Below are 20,171 nucleotides of genomic sequence, written 5' to 3' on the forward strand. Positions count from 1 at the left end.
GACTCTTCCTATCTCTAAAAAAAAGAAAACAAGGACAGAATTTGAATGTTTTCCCAGGTTAGGGTAATTTATCTTAGTTTGTGAGCAAGTGAAAACCAATCTCTTTGAATCTCTTCATAGTGCTTAACAAGTGACAGTAAACGGCTTGTTTCAAGGGATTTTTTATTTTATTTTTTTTTTAAGGTGGTTATTTAAAAGAGAGACTATAAAGTATCTCTAAGTAATAGCTGTCAAATAAGAGCTTAATGTAAGGTTTTATTCTGTTTTATGAGATAGACCTTCAGTGGCTGCAAGTCAATTGAGAACTTGTATTATTCACCGTTAGCAAAAACGTCCTAAAAAGAGCCTAAAAAGAATTTGCAAAGGGAAAATATTGTTCTTACAAAAGGAATTTTATTCTCATTAGCTATATTTATCTGTGAAGCCTTTAGGACATTTCTGAGATCATAGCCACCGTAAATGCTTTGACAACTAAGATACGGCTACTACAAAATGACTACAGCAATAAATGCTGGAGTCTGAGGGGCGCTCTGGTGCATCTCAATCCAGCTGCTGGAGATGTTACCTGATGAGCAGTGCACCTCTCTTTTTTTTATATCTAGTTAAGATAGACTTATCTGTAGGAAAACATCGATATAAACTTGATCATGCTCCAGAATGTGGCAGTGAGTGCAAGGCAAAAGGTTAAATATTTACTAATATAAATGTTTATTTACCCCTGCAGTGGCTGTGTGGAATATAGGCATGGTGAACATATCAGAAGCAGTGTGTTTTTGTAATGGTGGTGTATTATATTTCTGCTGCTCACAACTGTCACCACAAGGACAGAATCATTTTGAATGTGGCCAGGCAGCTGTCTCGGGGAAGCCTATAGAAAGCAGCTTCCTTGTGTAGAACATTTTCAGCTCCTTCAGACAGATTTATCAAGCATCTTTACTGTCTCAACACTGCCAGCTCAAATGACTTCTCAAGGAGCTTTGGTTATGCAATCTTTTGAGAGGTGCATTGTTGGTTTTGTTTTTCTTCTCTTTTTGTTTGCTTGCTTGCTTGTTTTAGTAACTCACTGCAGCTAAAATCTAGAGCAGGGTTTTGCTACGTTTTAGGAAAAAAATGTAGCCCATTTGTCCATTGTGACAAGGCTTTGAATAAGCTTCAAAAGTTTCACCTGCTGTGCAGAGCAGCAGAACAGCCCAGGTCGGAGCAGAGTGGTGAGCTTGCAGGGGAAGGCGATGCTTTGTGAGTAAGGAGAGGAGAACCTGCAGAGCCAGGAGCTGGAAATAGCATCTGGCTGGCGTAATTAGAGCATACACCCGTAATCGGTGTGGGGTCTAATGACTGCTTAACAGAATATTCCTCTCTGAGGCTGTCTGACGTAAGGAAGTTGGGAGACAACCAGAAAATCCTCAGCTCGTACCTTGTCTTTCTGGTTGGCTGCTGGAACGAGGGGTGGCTGAACAGAGGGCTGGGGAAAAAGCCAAAGGACCTTCCCAAAGAATTTCTCTGCTCGTTACTGCTGCAGCTCTCAGCATGGGAACTTTCAATAATAAAGACTTTAAAGGCTTCTTCAAAGAGCTTCCAGGCTGCGTCGGAAGCTCCATCTGGAAAAAGTCTCATGAGGCTTTGGAGTGTTTTGTAAATACAGGCAGGGGACAAATGAGGGCTTTCTTAAATTGAATTCTTGCAGGACTTGCTTTCTAACAAGAACTTGCAGCAGGCCACATTAACACAGGAGTGTTTACCAAACTGCATCCCCAGTGTAATGTATTTGGAAAGGGTGCCGTTAGCTTGTCATCCCTGTAAAGCCTTTTACTAACACAGTAAATTATAGGCCTTATGGGAATGTGCTGTACTTGGTTCTTTTCAGGTCATGTTCTTGGTCTTGGATTGCTGTGTGAAACTAGATACGATGTTTTACCCCGTGTGCCTGTGGATTTGTTTTGTGTTTCAGCAGATTGAATAGCATTTCTATTTAAATCATGTTTCATTCTACCTAAAACAATTGGTGTTCTGTAGTGTCATGGGTTTCTTGAGGTAATAGGAACGCTGTATGTTTTGTGATTTACTGGCCATTTTGGCCGTTGAAAGGCACCAGTACATTTCAGTCCATTTTTCTTGCTTTATTTGAGTTAGTGATGCCTCATCAGTTACACCAGACCATGACAGCCTAAGCATTCTCAGCTCTGGTGGCACTCAATCATGTATTTTGGTCAGGGGCAGTAATGTGCCTGTAGCATCGTTTTTCCATCAGCGGTGCTAATGCTCCAGAAACATCAGCATTACCAAGTTTTAAGAACTTGATGTATTTCTTTCATGGTTTTCTCATTTTTGAGATGCTTCAAAATGTGTTTACTTTGTGCAGTTGTTTATGACCGTGTTAGCTGCCTGCGTGAGATGAAACCTGCCTGTCCAGAGCTCCCACTTGCCTGGGTATTCCTTTTAGCACTTCTGGCAGCAGATGAGAACAGAGAATACGGAGCACAAAAAGCTCTGAGAGCTCCATAAATCTTGTGTAGGTTGAAAATATCATCTTGATATTTTCCCTTCACTTGTGCACCTATCTAGAAATCTCAGAGTATTTCATGAACATTGAATTAAGCCTCCTACAGCCTTCCTTCCTCTACTTCTCTCCCTCAGGAAGTGCCCTTATCATCCCCTGTTTGTAGGTGAGGAATTGAAGGTCTGGGTGGTGAAGTGACACATCCAAGGTCAGCTCCTGATTTAGTGGCATGGCTATGAATAGTCGTAGGTATTCTAGCTCGCAGCTCTCTGCTAAACAAGATTGTGCCCTCCTGCTTTCAGTTTGCCACAACTTCATGACTAAGAACATTTGAATGTCTGGAACGGGGCGGAAGAATTGCTTTTCAGCCAGCCAGCAGGTAAGCCTTGGTTGCACCAGCAGCTGGGCACAAAGCACCTCCCGTGTCCCCGTGGATCCTGTCTGCAGCCACTTGTTCTGGGTGACGGAAGAGGTGAGGACAGCTGAGGACTACTAGAGGGAGTTATCTTTGGAGTGTGGGTCTGTGGTGGTTTGGGGGATGTGGTAGGTACTTGTCTGAGTGTTCGCTTTCACTCTAAAACCAAAGATACCAGACCTGGTTCTTCATTTGTCTCAGTGTAGCAATAATGAAGTGTCCTGCTAGCACTTTGACTTCAAGATGTAATCTGTTTTAAAAGCAGTCAAAAGCTCCAGTTCAGTCTGCTGTTCCTCGAAGGGGAGAAGTAATTCAACTAAAGCCCTCTCAGAAGCGAAGTAAGAGAAGTGAATTTGGTGTCGTGCTAATCAGGAAGAGGAAATCATCTGTCTGCATCTGGTCACTTTGCTGCTTACACGGCACAGCCCTATAAAGGCTACATAAGAAGCTTTGTGATGAACAAATGTCAAGGGCAATTAATTCTTTGGCAGGCAGCTGTTATTATTAGGACAAAGAGTGGCCAGACATAGAAGGAAAGCCTTCAGCCGATTTATTTTCTCTACCTTTTCTATCAAAATTGATAAGTCACTCAAACCTCAATGGTGACCTTTCCTGCAATGAGAATTTTAAATTTGTCATCTCTTTTTTTTCTCCAGTAGGAGACCTTGGATTAGATTTAGAGCACAGAGGAATAGCTCAGAGAAAATGTTTGGAAAATCTTTGCCACTTTAACGCTATCAGCAAGGAGAAGAGTTGTGTGTTAAACTGGTAACATAATAATCTGTGGGCTGAGTCAAACCCACTTCAGACTGTTTTTCTCAAACTTAATTGATGGAAACTGCCCACTTTTAGGTTTGATTTATTACCTTAGCAGAGTTATTCCAGGATTGCTGCAATGCAACTGTGGGTGTTCTAAACATGCCCACACTGCCAGAGAATCAGGAAGGATGTACTTAAAAACCTCTAATTTATCTAATAACATCTTTAGTGGCTTTTTGTGTAGGTTTAGTATTGTAATGGAAATGCATTCTTTGGCTAGATAAAGAGCTCCTGGGTGCAACTGCTGCAGGGACACGTAAATAGCATTTGGAGCTGAGGGGGGAAGCACTCTGTCCAGCTGCACAGGCTGTAAATGCACCTTTTGGTTTTGCAATCTGTCCCTATACATGAAACAGCATCTGAAGTGCCAGCTACGAGTGCCCATGGCTGTGTGTCTTTGGAGACGTGGCCTCCCCCCTTCCCAGCCCCATCGGATGCAGCGGAGGGGCTCGTGGCTGGAGGTCCTTCTCCTCTTTTGTCGAGGTCCCAAGTGTCCCTTTTAGCATCCGTTGTCTCCGTTCTTGAAAGGCATGGAACAAGTTTGGTTCTCCCCCAAAAGTTTCTGCGCTGAGCTGTTGAGGGTGAGCCTTGGGCAGGGGACGAGCGCGGGCTCCTGCTGGTCCCAGTACGGGGGTGCCTAAAGCGAGCGCCGTCTGAGGGAGGCTGCTGTTTGTAAATGCTTTCAGCGTGGATTCTTCTGCTGAGCTTTATTTAGGCTGTGCCATAATAAATAATCTCGCTCTGGATTTTTTTTTTTTTTTTAGAACACTGCTCTGGTGGTGTTGCTAACTGCTGACATAATTATTCTGTCCCAGGCATCGCAATCTCTCGCTTTTGTTGTAACATGGAAATTGCATGCAACACGAACAGCAACCGGTACTGCGGCTCTGGGGAATGGGAGCTAATAATAGAAGTGAAAAACCTGTTCTTTGTGAGCTAAATAAAGGCAGACAAGACTAGATAGAAAATCAGCTTCTACATGTGCCAGAAGTGAAGGAGGTCCCGGTGTGTTTTCCTCTCGCTGATTACTCTTAGCACCAGGCGTTGCCGTATGTAAATAGGATCAGAGTTCCTGCGTGGTGCTGGGCAGAGCCAGCCCGAGGCAGCTGATTTCCTCAAGCAGTCGCGCTTCATTAGCGCGCACGTTGAGGCTCGGCCGTGCTGCGTGAGCGGAATGCTCAGCTGCTAATTCGAGGAAATGCTCTTACTGGCGGCGCAGCAACGCGGCGCGAGCGGCTCTCTGCATAACTTCAAGGGCCGGAGCTCGGCTGGTGACAGCGCATCACTCAGGAAAGAGAGATTTATTGCTAATCTGCTATTTAAATAATTGATGGACGCGTCGAATAGCGAATAAGACGGGTCAGAGGACTCCGTTTGTGTACGTTTCCTGAATGTGTTACATAACCCTGCTGTTTGTAGCAACAGTTGGTATGAAGGATCTGGAAAACACGAGGGTGCAACAGCCTCTCAGAAAAGCCCCGAGTGCAACCATCTGCCCTGGGCACCAAACCATGAGGGAACGCAAGCAGCGGCCATTCTGTGCTCTGCAGGCCCCCCAGCAAGGCCTGACCGGTCCGTGCTTCAATTGTGGAGGTTTGTCCACTCCAGACCTGGCTGGACGGATGCTTCTAGGCTGGCACCTCTGCTCTGCTCGTGGTGCAAGCATCCGCACAGACTTACTGGGTCCAAGCAGAGAAATAGGCTCAGCGAGTGCATTTGCTCATGGCTGGCCTGCTCCTTGGGCTAGCTGATGTAGGATTCTGTTGCAGATGGGCTGTTTCTGAGACTAGAGCTAGCTCTTGTCTCTGTGTGGTCCTGCAGGGGTGGACACATCTCAGCAGGGCCTTGTTCCCCCTGATGATAACTGGAAGCTGGAAGTTTCAGGCTGCCTCAGCAAGAGACGCCTGGAAAAGTTAAGGCAGACCAATGGGTAATACACAGGTATGCATAAATGAAGGGCTATTAAACTCCTCTTCGATGAGAAAATGTACATTGAAGTGGCCTCGGTTTGCTATAGATTAATTAACCTTGGAATTTATCAGTTCTAATTAAGCTACAGTGAGTTAAAGCCACTTTTCTCTTGATGGAGAACATTCGCAAGGGAGCTTAATTCCCTTTTAACCTTATGCAAGTCAACTTCAGACTTCCTATGGGCCTTAACTTGACTCAGTGTTGCTTGGTAAGGTTTTGGAAACTGAAAACTGAAGACTTCTCTTATCCCTTGGAATCCTGACTCCATTTCTTCGGAGGAGCTAGACAGAAGGGGCTTTAGATAAGTGTGTGTAATGCACACGTAGAAAGTGTGCACTAAGCAAGGATTGAAGGCAAACTCTGCAGGGGGGAGACAAGTCTAGATTTGGAAAGCAAATAAAGACTAAGAAATGGAACATTAAAACGTAAGGAATGTAAGAATGATGCGATGCTACTAAAATCTTTGTGGTGAGCTTGAGAAGCTCCTGCTTCAGGGTTGCAGTGCTGTTTGACAAAGAAGACTCAGAATTTTTACAAGGCTTGGACAAGGTCCACATTCCAGTTTGTCTATAGAAATGCATTGTTATGTATCAGCCTGACTGCAAGTTACCTTGCTAAATATATGTGTATTTCTGTTCTTTTTCAGTAACTGCCCTTCGTTTCTGGCCGCTGCTTTAGCTAGAGCAACTTCAGATGAAGTCCTTCAGAGTGATCTTTCAGCACACTACTTACCAAAGCATGTGGACAACGCCGATGGGATCATACGTAAGTACATCTGTGCATGCTAATGTACAATTCTATGTGGTATGGATCTTTCATTTATATAGGGTACCAGACTGTCTTGCAGATAACTCATAGGTTTTAAAGTCATCAGTGTCTTTAGTGATCCATCTAGTCCACCACGTGATTGGTACTAGATTTTCCCTAAATTAGCTCCTGCTACCAGCTAGCTGAACGAGATTGGACTAACTTCACTTGTAAAGTAATACCCTGTTGTGATATAAAAAGATGAATGGAGAATTCACCACCTCTCCTGATAGCACTAGTGGCTGGTTTCTTAGTCAGAGGTTTCTCATTTTTGAATATTAACCTGTGTAATTTCAACTTTTACCATTACATTTTCTCTCTCTACTTATCTGTTCCTTTCTCTGGCTGTACTTGTGTCTTTTATTAATTTTTGCTCCGTAAGACCAGGTGTAAGTCAATCCTTTATTTTAAGTGCATCTCCATATTATTTTAAGTGCATCTCCATAAAGCGTAGGACTGTATCTGGTGGCCCTGAATTTCTTTACAAGCACTTGTGATTATGTGCTCCTGCTGCTTGCTTGCAAGCATGAGTTGTTCTCCTTCATTCTTAGAGGAAAGTCAAAGATATGTAGGAGGAGAGAAATTAATTCTGAATTATTTGTCAGTGTAGTTTTTACTATGGCATTTATTTTTTTTTATAGTTTCAGCACAGGGTAGTATAAACATGTTTCATCCTTAAGAGGAAAATTTCCTTTTCTCCATTTATCTTTGTTAGCTGTCAAGATTTTTGCAGCATCCAGTTCAAGGCCAAGTACCTTCCATGCATTAAAATGTTTCAGAATTCTGCTGACTAAACAAACAGCCTTGAAAAAATTTCTGGGATGCTTATTACAATAAAAATCAGTGTTCCTCACATGTATTGAAAGGAATTCTGTTGTTCCATCTGGAAATTACTGTCACCAAGCCACTTTCTCCATTCCCTTCATTCCCAATTAAAACAAACAAACAAAAGATTCTGGGGTTAAGTAGGAGATACAAATCTGGCTACTTGAGGAGGAAGATTCTCATGTATTTTTCAGAGGCCTTTGCAAACCTGAGGAAAAAAAAAAGTGATGGGTTCCCTTTTGTAGGCACTGCTGCCTCCTCCTGCTGAGCAGGTAAATGGAACAGATTTGTCATTGTTCTGGCTGAGCAGCCTTCATTAATTTCAAATTGAGATCTCTGAGACTTGCATAAATATTTGACAGTCTCCAAGGAAATGTTGACTAAGCCTCCACACTGAATATCTAAAGAGTTCAACAAAAAGAAAAAAAAAAAAGGAAAAAAACCTCACACCTACAGAAATTTCCATTTAAATATATTTAAATCAGTAAATCTGTAATACACAGATGCAAACAGAGATTGGTATGTGTACGGGCTGTAGCAGGCACTAAAAGTATGAGACTTCAGACATAGTACATTGGGGTGAATTGTCATAATGAAGGTACTTGAAGATAAAATATGCCCTTACAGACGCAGCGTAAGGCATTACAATATGAAAATAAAGGGGTAGAGAAAGACGGAGAACATCTTCTGGACCACAGTGAAGCAGCGATTTCATATGAATACTGCAATTTCACAGAAATGATAATTTTCAAAACAGAGCATTAGCTTAAATAGTACAAGGTTTGGCTAATAAAAACATAACGAAATTAGGGGTATTCATGCAGGACTGCAGGAGATTTAATAGCAAAAGATCAGTAACTCCATTCTCGCCAGCTTTCTTAGTAGGAGTCATCTGAGAAACCCAGGCTAGTTACTTAGAGAGCTGGAATCGATGAGTGCCCTTAACTGATATCATAGAGGGGACTTTAATGCTTTGAAAGAAAACAAAGGGAGCTGTAGCAGGTGATGGAAATGGGATTTCTACATCTTCATTTTTTGTGCTCAGGGTTCACTGTTCATCCTAATGATGTCTTGACTTCTGCAGAATGTGAAACCAAGCTGAATTTAGCTCTCTACCTTTGATGTCCAATTCTGTGTCAGCTTTTCTTACAAGCCCAGAAAGATTTTTATTCTGTATAATACAAGAAGACATCTACCTGATTTGCTTCAAGTTTGAATTTGCTAGAAGAAAAAAAAAATCCAAATTTTCTTAGTGGCACATTTCATTCTGAGTAGAGCAAAGTCAGAAATCATTGCATGCTTAGGACTGGTAAAAGAAACTACTGTTGTGCTGCTGGAAAGGAGCTAGAAGCCTCATGAAAGAAGACTGCTAATCTGAAGAGAAAGAAAACTGTTCAGAGCCCACAAATGCAGGAATGTAAAAATACAGGCTTGAAGTATTCAGGGTGACCATGTGTCTTTGGATACCAAGAATAGAATCTTAGAGTCATAGGCCATGGCTGGTTCTTCTCTTTCAGTTGAACCGGAGAGGAACAAGGGAGCTTCAATGAGAATTGAATGACATTTGTTTTCCTTTGAAAGGTCAGGTTAAGAGCGAAGAACATCTGGTTTTCTTGATCTGGGAAGGAAGGTTTTCTTCTGGAGCTTTGGCACTGTTAAAGAGCCACCAAGGGAGTCCGTGGACTGTGTTACAAGGTGGAGGTATCAAAAATACCCAGCAGACTGCACAATGCAAATTGCAAAGTCCCATTACCCAGTCTTTCCAGATGCTAGGAGATGGGGTTACTCTAACCAAGACAGAAGGAGGTCATTGGCTAGTCAGAAACCAGAGTTCTTAAATTAAGGAAAACCTTGGTCAGTGACACGTCTACAAACCTGAGTTCTGATCCCTGTTGTCACACTGCCCAAATTTTCAGGAGAGGCCTTAAAATTTAAGTACTAAGAAACTGAATCTCATTACTGCCATTCTCTGTACTCTGATTTTCCACTAAAAATCATAATGATGCCTGAGTTGGGTTTCCCACTAGCTGTGGTAGAATTAAGTACTACTTCCATCACTGGGGACTTTGGAGCAGCAGGAGGGAAATGAAATTCTCCATGACACAACCACAATGACAGCTGAGTCAGCCCTGGCTCAGTGCTGCAGCATTAACGAGTGATGAGTAATTTACAGCTGTGAGGGGGTGGTTTGACTGTTGTGGGCCTTTCTCCTGTTTTAACCTCAGGAGCAATTATTGATGATGCTGACAGTACGAATACTCCCTGCTGGGGAAGGGTATTTAGTGTTTCAGCACAGCAAATGGGTTTACTCCGTTCCTCCCTCGGAGTGATGCTCTGAATTATAACAGCTATGTGACACCAAAATGTACACCCTTCCCCTTCATATATGCCCACTAGAAAAAAAAAAAAAATAAAAAAGGAAGAGTAAGTCTGTGGGGGTTTCCTTCTGGAAAATTTAATTTGGACATTTCAGGCTGTATGTGTTCCCTCTTTAAAAACAGCACAGAGATTCCTGGTGACCCTGGTGCGAGCAGGATAGGTGTAGTGGGAGAACTGGTACTCATTCCTGTGGTGGCACTGGGTGACCCAATTGTATGATTTCCAGAAGTCAGGACTTCTTCCTTCGATTATACGTATAGCTTACTTCCATCTTAATGGCTGCTTTTGAAGATCAAGCTTGAACCAACTCGTAAGCAGCGGAACTGGGATGATACTTGCTGCTAGGGATCTTGGCTTCCAGATCATTATAGCCCACATCTTGTGCAGACCTAGTACTGAAAGCAGCAAATGTTGCTTTGTAGGTTCTTCACAGGGTTTCTGTGAGGGAAGGGCCACAGCATCTCTCAGTTCTACTCTTGCATTTGAGCTATTCCTCTGTGAGATGTGATTGACGTGTAGGGATTGTTGTTTAGCTTTGAAGATCTCTGGCATTGGTGAATGACCAAGATAAAGGAGATTTTGGTATGTTTGACTCTGATACTTACTTCCTGTTTCCCTTCCCTGAACTTCAGAATGACTGACAGTGCCTGAGTTTTCACATTTTAAAATACTTTTCAAGAGTGACAGTTCAGCATTTTCTTAGATTTAAGACCTTTATAGTTTTTTTTTCACTTGCTTGTGCAGATTTCTTTGATGCGCTGCCTATTTGGGAATCTCACAGTAATCTTATGCAACTAAGAAGGTACCCGAATTTGTACACTGCCGAAGCATCTTAAAAGGATGCTATTATTTTCTGCAGTTTATTTACCGTATTGCCTCAGTTCTGCAGTAAGGTGTTGTTGTGAATCGGTGCTTTGGTCTGAAACAATACATCACTGTAATGGGTTGTGTTTTTCGTGTGCGATGCTGTATGCCTCGAAGAATTCCCTATCAGGGCTCTGTGGCACAGCTACACCACCCTGTGCAGAGCTACACGGGGGATCAAATGCTGAGGGAAACATACTTGCTTTTCATTTTTCCTGATGCTGCAAATGAGTTCCCCAAAGGCACGGAGGAATGTTTAGACTAAAAAGACAAACAATGAGCTTTGCACTGATGAATGCTGATTATGGTGAGTTTGGCTTCCTCTTTTTATGTATCAGCAGCCAGAATTTCCCTGCTGACATCCATCTCAACTGCTTGGCTAAAATGGTTTTGTTTCATCTTTGTAATGTATGCAAAAGAAAAAAATCTCACTTAATAACACTCTTAGCCTTTTATTTGTGGTGTTTGCTTCCCCCAGAGATTGAGACAGTGAAGCTAGCCCGTTTAGTTTTTAGCAAACTCCATGAGATCTGCAGCAACTGGGTGAAAGACTTCCCACTCCAGCCGAAGCCCCACCGCTACTACGAGACATCCATCCATGCCATCAAGAACATGCGCAGGAAAATGGAAGACAAGCACGTCTGCATTCCAGACTTCAACATGCTCTTCAACCTTGAGGTAAAATGAGATTCTGTGGAAGGTAACTACATGTGCTGAATACAGTTTACACTGCTGGGGGAACTAGGCAGTCTTTTACTGTGAAGACAAAAGCCATACATGTGATGGAACTGAGAAGGATGGAACGTCAGGAAGCAAACATGCTCCTAAGTGAGCTCAGTTGATTCTGTGATTACAGCAGCTGTATGGCAGTTTCTGTGTAGTGTATATAAAATAAAAGAGCAACTTTCCTAGACTTCTGGTGAAATACTATCTAAACAAAGTTTGTTTCTGCCCCATCTTATGTAGCCACTCATGCAGTGGCCGAAGAAGTGACCTGCCATATGCAGAAGGCAGCCCTATGTTTGTGAGAGGCAGCTGATGCATTGTATTACCTGCAGGATTGAGGTGTTTTGCCTATCTTTTGGTAGGAAGAAGTCAAAAGCAAGAGCAAAGAAAGAAAGTTTAAACAAACAAACACAAAATTTACAGAACAAAGTGCAGTTCACACAAGAATCTAGCAACATGAGTAATTTATTGGAACTTGGACCAGACTTCCCTCTGTTAATTTCTTTATTTGGCTACCAGTCAAATGCTCGTGCTTGCTCTTCCTTGAGATATAAAACTGGACACAGAGAAATGGCAAGAAAAAGAAAATGGCAAGAATTTTACCATTGGGATCAGGTTGCTGTGCAATTGATTCTTTATTACATTCTGTCACTTTAATAACCATTTTCTATGCCCTATCCAAATTCTTGCCTTTAAATGATATTAATGCAAACAGAGGCAGATGTTTCCTTTGCCTGTCAATTGTCAGCTTTCTTATTCCAATTTGTGTTGGAGCCCATTACTTAAAAATTACAATGTACAAATATTCTAGTCACTGAGATGGCTGTCAAGGTTGAATTGGCACTGACAGCGGGTTGGTGTGTTATATGTCTGAATAGGCACAGGAGTTGATGTCTCTGGGTACAGAGCTTTGTTTCTCTGTTTGAACAGATAAGGAGAAGCTGAGAAAACTGACTTGAAGATGAGTGATTTTGCTGTACTTGATGTGTGAATACAATCACGTTTAATTATCTGATGAGAGAGTACATACGGGTATTTTAAAAACAGGCACCTAAGGTGATATGGATTAGATTTAAAAAAGGAGGCAGGGGGAAGATGAAAGCAGAGGCTAGCTGGCTTCACATTTTAACCGTACAGGCATTTATCCCTGGTGGATTCCAGTGTCAATGTAGACTTCACGCAAACTGTATTGTTTCCCATTGATGAAAGTGCAGATAGTCTGAGTAGCTTGTTTTTCTGGTGGAGTCTGGCTCTAAGTGCAGTTTAATGCTGGTGAACGCCCACAGAGGACATCACAAATCTCAGGCTCAAAAGTTTGAGAGACAATCCAATTAACTGTTTCCATTGCTTTCTCTTTTAGTTGTTTTCTCAATTTGTTTTCATTGACAGGACCAAGAAGAGCAAGCTTACTTTGCAGTGTTCGATGGTCACGGGGGAGTGGATGCTGCCATCTATGCCTCCATCCACCTCCATGTGAACATGGTCCATCAGGAGATGTTTCAGCATGACCCGGCAGAGGCGCTGTGCCGAGCCTTCCGTGTGACCGATGAGCGTTTTGTGCAGAAGGCAGCCAGAGAGGTGATTGAGAAACGTGGGAGAGAAGGGCTAGATTCTGAAAGTATTAACTGACAAATTCTGTGTATGAAACAAACAAAAAAAAACAAAACCAAAACAAAAAGTTGGCTTGGTAAAGTTGGTAATATCCTACCATTGAGACAGACAGAACAAGTTTCCAGCACATCAGGCTATCAGAACAGGTCTCAGACAGGAACAACCAGAATTTGCATAGATTTGTTAGCTTTCTCAAACACTGCAGGCTTGTCTGGTGCAGCTGCAAGTTGACCTGGAGAGTAGGAGTCCTAGTTTTATCCACAAACCTCAGTTTCCAGTGCAGTGGGGCAGCAAACGAGGCAAGATCTGTTTGTGTGCTTGAATGGAAGCTCCTAAGGAGGATCAGGGAACCAAACAGGTGGTGCAAAGCACCCCTTAGTCCCAGAACCATATAGTGAAGATAAAAATGAAAATGACTGAAGAAATGCTGGTATGAGGCATCAATAAATTGACTGTGGTGTGCTGGGCTAACAGAGGTGTGTGGCACACAGCACTGCCCCATTAGCGACCTTCCTGCTGCCTTTGTTAGCAGGGTGCACCAGGCGCTGAGCTGAGCTCAGTGGGGGGGCAGCACGGAGCTGTCGGTGCCCAGTCTGTACTGGTCCCAGTGGTGGCCTTCACGTTCTGTGTAAATGTCACCCTCGCACTTCTGACAACATCCAGTTCATTTAGAAGGATGCTGCTGCAGTTCTGATGTTCGCATGCTAACTAGGTTTAGTCCTTGGGGGGCTGTGGTTTTTTTTTTTTTTTTTTTCCTCATCTACAACATAAATCTTTCTTAGCTCCAGAAAGCAAGAATAAATGGATTGCCTCCTAGGCCTCCTAAACTTATGCCAGGGCTAAGTTAAGTGCAGGGAACTTGAGGTGCTTACAAATAAACCTCCCTCCGAGATCATTAACATGCATGCATCTCTATCAGCAGATAGGAAGCAGGCCCGGGAAGTCAGCTAGAACAGCAGCAGATCACTGGCTGAGCCCAGCTTCTGAAATGTGCTTCCAATTCAAGGCGAAATCAATGACTTGCACTGGTGCTGGGGGACTGTTGCAGAACAGTCACAGCAGTAAGGAAAGCGCTGCCCATTCCCCCTGAGAACAGGCTGCAAGCATCCTAGAAAGCCCGCATGTTCACATGCTTTGAAATGGTTTTGGTTTGCTTATTTAAAACTGTAGGCTTTTTTTTTTCTCCATTACAGAGTTTGCGTTGTGGAACCACCGGGGTGGTGACTTTCATCCGAGGAAATATGTTGCATGTGGCTTGGCTTGGAGACTCCCAGGTTATGCTTGTGAGGAGAGGCCAAGCTGTGGAACTGATGAAACCCCACAAACCAGATCGAGAGGTGAGAATGGCCTGTTCTGAACTGACCCACCCACCCACCCGTGCTTACCATTGAAGCTGACAGGTATTGGCTTCATATGGCATTCTTGGACACTGAGTGTTGCTTTGCCAGTGTCTCTCAGAGTGGCAGACTATGGCCCAGTTACTCTGGTTTGGCTGGAAGGTAGCATGAAAATCTGCAAATCCTTTGTCCTCATCTGGAGGGGTGTTCAGAGTGCGATGGCGAGTGCTAAGAGCTCTGTTCAAACAACTCCTGTGTTGCCTTGCTGTTTAGGACGAGAAGAAACGCATTGAGGCCCTTGGTGGCTGTGTGGTCTGGTTTGGAGCCTGGAGGGTGAATGGGAGCCTGTCAGTCTCCAGAGCTATTGGTAAGAATGGGCTTTAATTCCTTTTTCAGCCTTGCTTTTCCTTTTAATTAAACTTTCATTTTCTAGTGATCAAAACTTGAAATACAGCTGAAGATACAGCTGTGAGCAGTGACCTCTATTTTTACCTCTACAGTCCGAGGGGCTGTTCCAAGTAATCTCTTTAACTTGGCGATGAGAGCCACCGGCTCCATGCTGTGTTAATAAAAGGCCTTCCAGATGCTGTGGCTGCAAACCCACGGCCTCGTGTCTGTGTGTTGTTTTTCCACAGGGGACGCTGAGCACAAGCCATATATCTGTGGGGATGCAGACTCTGCCTCCACTGTACTAGATGGCTCTGAAGACTACCTCATTTTAGCCTGCGACGGCTTCTATGACACAGTCAATCCCGATGAGGCAGTCAAAGTGGTGGCTGACCATCTAAAGGAGAATAATGGTGACAGCAGCATGGTAGCACATAAATTAGTGGCATCTGCTCGCGATGCCGGTTCCAGCGACAACATTACTGTCATTGTGGTATTTCTCAGGGACATGAATGCAGCAGTCAGCGTTAGTGAGGAGTCGGACTGGACAGAGAACTCTTTTCAAGGTGGGCAAGAAGACGGTGGGGAAGATAAGGAAAACCATGGAGACTGCAAACGACCGTGGCCCCAGCACCAATGCTCAGCACCTGCAGACCTAGGGTATGATGGACGAGTGGATTCCTTCACTGATAGAACTAGCTTAAGCATAGGGTCCAGCATTAACCCGTTCGATGATCAAGGCTATTTAGACCTGACAAACACAGAAACTAGTACACCTAAGAGTGCCAAATATCTGCCACCAATTCAAGTGTTTAGTCCTGGTATACCAAAGAATGCGAATTTGATGAATGGTTTAACAGAGAAGAACGAATCACCAGAGAGCGCCGCATCATCAGCTTGTGGACAGAGCGATCCCAGGGAGGCCAGCGCTCCCCTTAGTTTGCATGCTGCAGGGCAGAGCATCTACAGGGGGAAGGGTTTGTCTCCGATCTTCTTTGGGCTGGAAGATGAACTGTTCAGATCCTTGGGAAAGCGAGTTGGGGTCTTTCATTTCCGGTTCTGTAACGGGAAGAGGCGACGAGGAGCCAGGCTCAAACCAAAGTTTCACACGCCCCTCTTGGCTCGAGAGCCTTCCCACAGAGAAGGATCAGGTCTGTCCTTGCCTGTCCGAAGCCGCAGTAACGCCAGGTCGTTGGTAAGACACTCCCCGTGGTGGAGGCTGGCTAGGCATAACGCTTACCCTGAGAGCATGTTTTTGATGCGAAGACAAAGTAATTGTATACCAGATTCGTACCTTCATCAATGCTGTAAAATGTAACCATCCCCCTTGTGTTTCCCCTTCAGACTCTCCCAATAGACATTCCCAAAATAAACTGGCATCATCAGGAAGCAAAAAAAGGTGGGCATTTCAGAACGGTACTACAGTCCCCTGCAAAGCTCAACCCACGTGTAAATAGACCTAGGAATTAACAAATGTAGTTGTTTCAATCTCAACAAAGTTTGCTGGTGGTGCCACCCTGAGCAATGCCACAGCCACCCCCACCCACAAGTATCCAGCCACATTCACTAGCGAGAGCCGAGCTGCTGGGGCACTGAACAGACACTGGGAGGGAACAGTCCTTGAGCCTGCAGGAAGGTGAACCCGAACCCGCCCGGGAGGTGTCTGGAGCAATACGTCAGGAAGGGTTCTGGTTGAGAACTGCCAAATTTTTTAGAGTGGGGGGGAAGTTTCCGTAGAAGTCCAGGTTGTGTGGGTTATTTTGTGTTCTGCTTTCTGTTTATTTCAGGCTAGCATTAAGATGAATCAGAAAATTACATCCACTTTTGCAGGTAAAAGACTAAAAGCCATACAAGGTTTTACCAGGTAACTTAGGAATGGACAAACTAAGCTCCTGCCGCTCTGTTCTCAGACTCCGATTGAGGTACAGACTCATAATTTACCTATTATTTTTTTTTCCTGTAACATAAAATATGGAATATGAAGAAAACTTTTTTGTAGTTTTTAAAAAATATATTTCCTATGGCTAGAGGTACAGCATAGGGAATTTCGTATCTTTCTGGTGCTTTTAGTGGCATTTTTCTTGTTTGTCAGTTTAGGAAACTGTTCTCAATTAGTTTTAATCAAATATAATTGTGCTTAATGCTTTGAGCCAACCTCTTTCCACCGTAACTTCATCTCAGGTCTTAAAACAAACCCATGTCTGTGGAGACATTCAGTACGATGCTACTGCCACTCACCCAGTCAAACCAGAGAACTGCTTGCTAGGAATAATGAGCAATTTGATGAGATGTTTGGTTTCAGTAATGATTTCTGGATGGCAAAGACATAAGTGAATAAAAAGTTGCAGCATGAAGGACGGTAAGATGCTGTGTCTACAAGGACCATCAGTGCTGCAATTTGGTGATTTCCAGAATGCGTCAGAGCGGGTGCTGGGCTGCCGGCGCAATCCGGAGTGAATGCAGATGAGCAGGGGATGTGCTTGGGGTTTAGTGCAGAGGGTGAAATCCGCTGACAATCCAGGGCTCTACTTCGGTTAAACCCAAATTCAGAAGGAAGAGTAAGGAGTGTCAGTTGCCCTTGTGTTAATAAGCAGAGCACTGCTTGTGGAACTCGGAAACAGACAAACAGAGGGTACCCACCTGCTCTGCCCTAGCCCTGAGGCGCTGTTAACCCTTAAGGGAGCATTAAATTAGGACCTAAGTAAGCAGACTGTTCCCATCAGCTCCACTCAATGCACATCCTGTTCCTTTCATTTGTTACATGAAGACATTTGGAGTAGTATGAATAAAGTAAGTCTTCATAAGCATTTATTGTACATCATATCATTTTAGCAGTAACAGTTTAATAACAGTGTTAGTATTTAGCTAGAATTTGCAAAGTATTTTAATATTATAAGTAGTCAGGAGATTATTCAACACGATGAGATGGCGAGGTTTGAATTCTGCCAATTTCCGCTTCTCCGATCTTTGATGCACTATTTTAAAAGCAATTTGATGAATAGCAAAAGGCTTTGTGAGTAACCAGGAGTTGGAGTGTGGCTTTAGATTCCTTTGATCTTATTCAGAGATTTTTTTTCTTTTTTCTTTTTATCTTATGGGATCATTGGCTCTTATCTGTCATCTTATTAAGCCTTAGCTGTTGTCAACATTCTCTTTAGCTGCAGCATATGTTCCAAGTTAGATTTACTAAGGAAATTTGAGAAACAGTAAAATATGCAACAATGGGGCATCTCTGTGGTGCCTTTGTTTTAAATTATTCGCAGTAATAACGATGCAGTGAGTCCATCTTATAGCGTGCTTCTGAGAGAAAGGTGGTGTAAGTGCAATTGTTTGTATGAGTAATTAGAATGACAAAGTGTTACGAATGATAAACTTCTTCCCAGTCTGCAGGAGCAGTTGAAGAGCACTGGACTGCATGTGTGCTGTTTTGGGAAGGATATAGCTTTTTAGGTGTGGATTCATACATGATAATTCTGCTACTCATACCATTTATCTTGCTAGGAGAAAAATCTACCATCGTAGTTCCAGTGTGGTCAGGTAAAAAACATTGTATAAATAGCAAGTGTTCATTTCTTCACTAAATGCATATTTATAGAGTAGATAGGAACCATTTGTAAGGTAAGTCCTTTAAAGTTCTATAATATTAAAAGTAGTGGTTATTGGTCTGATATATGCTGCTCTTGATTCTACACACTAGACAAAAAAGCAGTGCTTTGTGAAATGCAGTGTTTTCTCTTAATGCCACTGGTGATAGGAAGTAGTTCTCTTCAGTTCAAAATCCTGTGCCCTTACTTGCTGCTTGCTAACGTAAGCAATAATCCCCCTCTAACGGTATCTAAGTGTTCTGTATCTCGTACCTTGAGTGTCTAGCTGGTGACAATGTAAAAATATTAGGTTAATATAAAAGTATCTAATTGTATTTATTAACTGTTGATACTGAGATTGTCTGTGACCTGTGTTTTGTATTTTTATTGTGCATCTTAGTGGTGGTGAAATTTGTATAACCAATCTTTCCAATAAAGAGCTGAAGTATCCCTTTTCGCGTTAACACAACCCGCATCAGTTTCAGTTTACGTGTTAAGCGTGTTTGCAGAACTAGGAGGTAGGTAGTGAAAACATTTTTTTTTTTTAATTATGTTGGTTTTGAGAAATGGGCTTCAGGCTTTGTCTGAAGCTCCTCAAAACTCACTCGTAAGCTATTCACTGTGAGTACTAGAGGGATTCGCTCAATCCCCACTCTGATAGTTTCCTGTGCACACTTTTTAAATGTGCAACTCTGAGGAATGTCTGCGTTGCAGAGAGCAGTATAGCACCAGACCAGGGAGCTGTTAACCCATTTCGATTTGCACTAAAGGTGGGTGGAAACGCATGTATATAACTTTTTTCTTTTACCTAGAAGTGCCATCGATTGTCCTTGCAAGTTAAAACCATTCAGTATTTGATTTAGATTGCATCGTAACACTGAAGGACAATATCAAAGCAGCCTAACTTACGCCACATTTATGGTGGTACATTGTCATAAAAACTCCACTCTGTTTTTGGAACACTGTGTGTCAGTGAGAAATGCATGTCCTATGGGCAGATAAGATGAGGCATAACGAGTTCCGTGTTTATAGACATGACTGCTGTAGTTCAGGTCCACTATCTCCTCACTAAATCCTCCCTACCCTGGCAATGTTCTGCAGGAAAAAAAAAAAAAAAAAAAAAGAGAAAGATTGGTCTAAATTAGGGGCTGTTTTAGCACAATTTATTCACTCAGCACTAGTCACATAAACAAAGCCATCGAAGGGGATACCGCAGCTTTGTTCATGCCTGTAATCTAGGGCAATCTTTCTTTAATTCATACCCTCTTTGCAACAGGAACAAAACTTTCTACCCTTGTATCGTGCAATAAGTAAGAATGAAGCACTAACACAACCTCTGACTTAAATGTTCATACTTTTTTCCAGTCCCTGATAAGCAGGCGATCGCACTATACTTGCCAGCACTAAAGCTAAAGAAAAACTAAATCCCACCTCTTAGGGTCTAGTACAACTATTGTATGTTGCAATTGCATCGTGTTAGCGTTTTTTTTTTTTCTTCTCCCTCTCCTTCACTCTGGAAGACATCTTGAACCAAGAACAGGGGAAGTTGGCTGAGATCACCCTGAGTACTTCTACGCCCAAACGCGTATTTGTGTAGATAGCCAGGTGTGTTGTCAGTTGCTGCACTGGGTGCTCCTGTTGAGCTATCTGTGTTACCTTGTTCATGAAACTAACATGTTCTTTATAAAGTGAATAAGTTAAAGCTAATCATTTAACAGTGTTGGGACTTTCCATTTGCAATCTTGTTCTACAGTTCACATATGAGTTTATAGTTATAACCATGTATTAGTCATCCATATTTTATTTATGCTGTTTATACAGAAAAACTGTTGAAGTTTTACCAATATCTTAAATAAAACAGTAATTTAAACCACAATTCAGCTAGTCTGTTTCATTAAAAGCTAATGAGGACAGCAACTAACAGTTAAGTGTCTTCAGCGTGGTAAAAG

General features: G+C 42.8%; 1 protein-coding gene across 1 annotated transcript in view; it reads left to right on the top strand.

Annotated features, from left to right (window-relative positions):
* The window catches only part of PPM1E (protein phosphatase, Mg2+/Mn2+ dependent 1E), a 65,728-nt gene extending 46,371 nt beyond the window's left edge, over window positions 1-19,357 (top strand). The window contains exons 2-7 of the mRNA XM_032201170.1: window positions 6,349-6,467; window positions 11,056-11,255; window positions 12,693-12,881; window positions 14,108-14,251; window positions 14,525-14,618; window positions 14,887-19,357. Of these exons, the coding sequence (XP_032057061.1) occupies window positions 6,349-6,467; window positions 11,056-11,255; window positions 12,693-12,881; window positions 14,108-14,251; window positions 14,525-14,618; window positions 14,887-15,956 (1,816 nt within the window). The 3' untranslated portion in view covers window positions 15,957-19,357. The remainder of the gene's footprint in view (window positions 1-6,348; window positions 6,468-11,055; window positions 11,256-12,692; window positions 12,882-14,107; window positions 14,252-14,524; window positions 14,619-14,886) is intronic.
* Window positions 19,358-20,171: the final 814 nt, after the last annotated feature.

Source organism: Aythya fuligula, chromosome 20 (genome assembly GCF_009819795.1).
Source record: "Aythya fuligula isolate bAytFul2 chromosome 20, bAytFul2.pri, whole genome shotgun sequence".
In the NCBI taxonomy this organism is placed as follows: Eukaryota; Metazoa; Chordata; class Aves; order Anseriformes; family Anatidae; genus Aythya; species Aythya fuligula.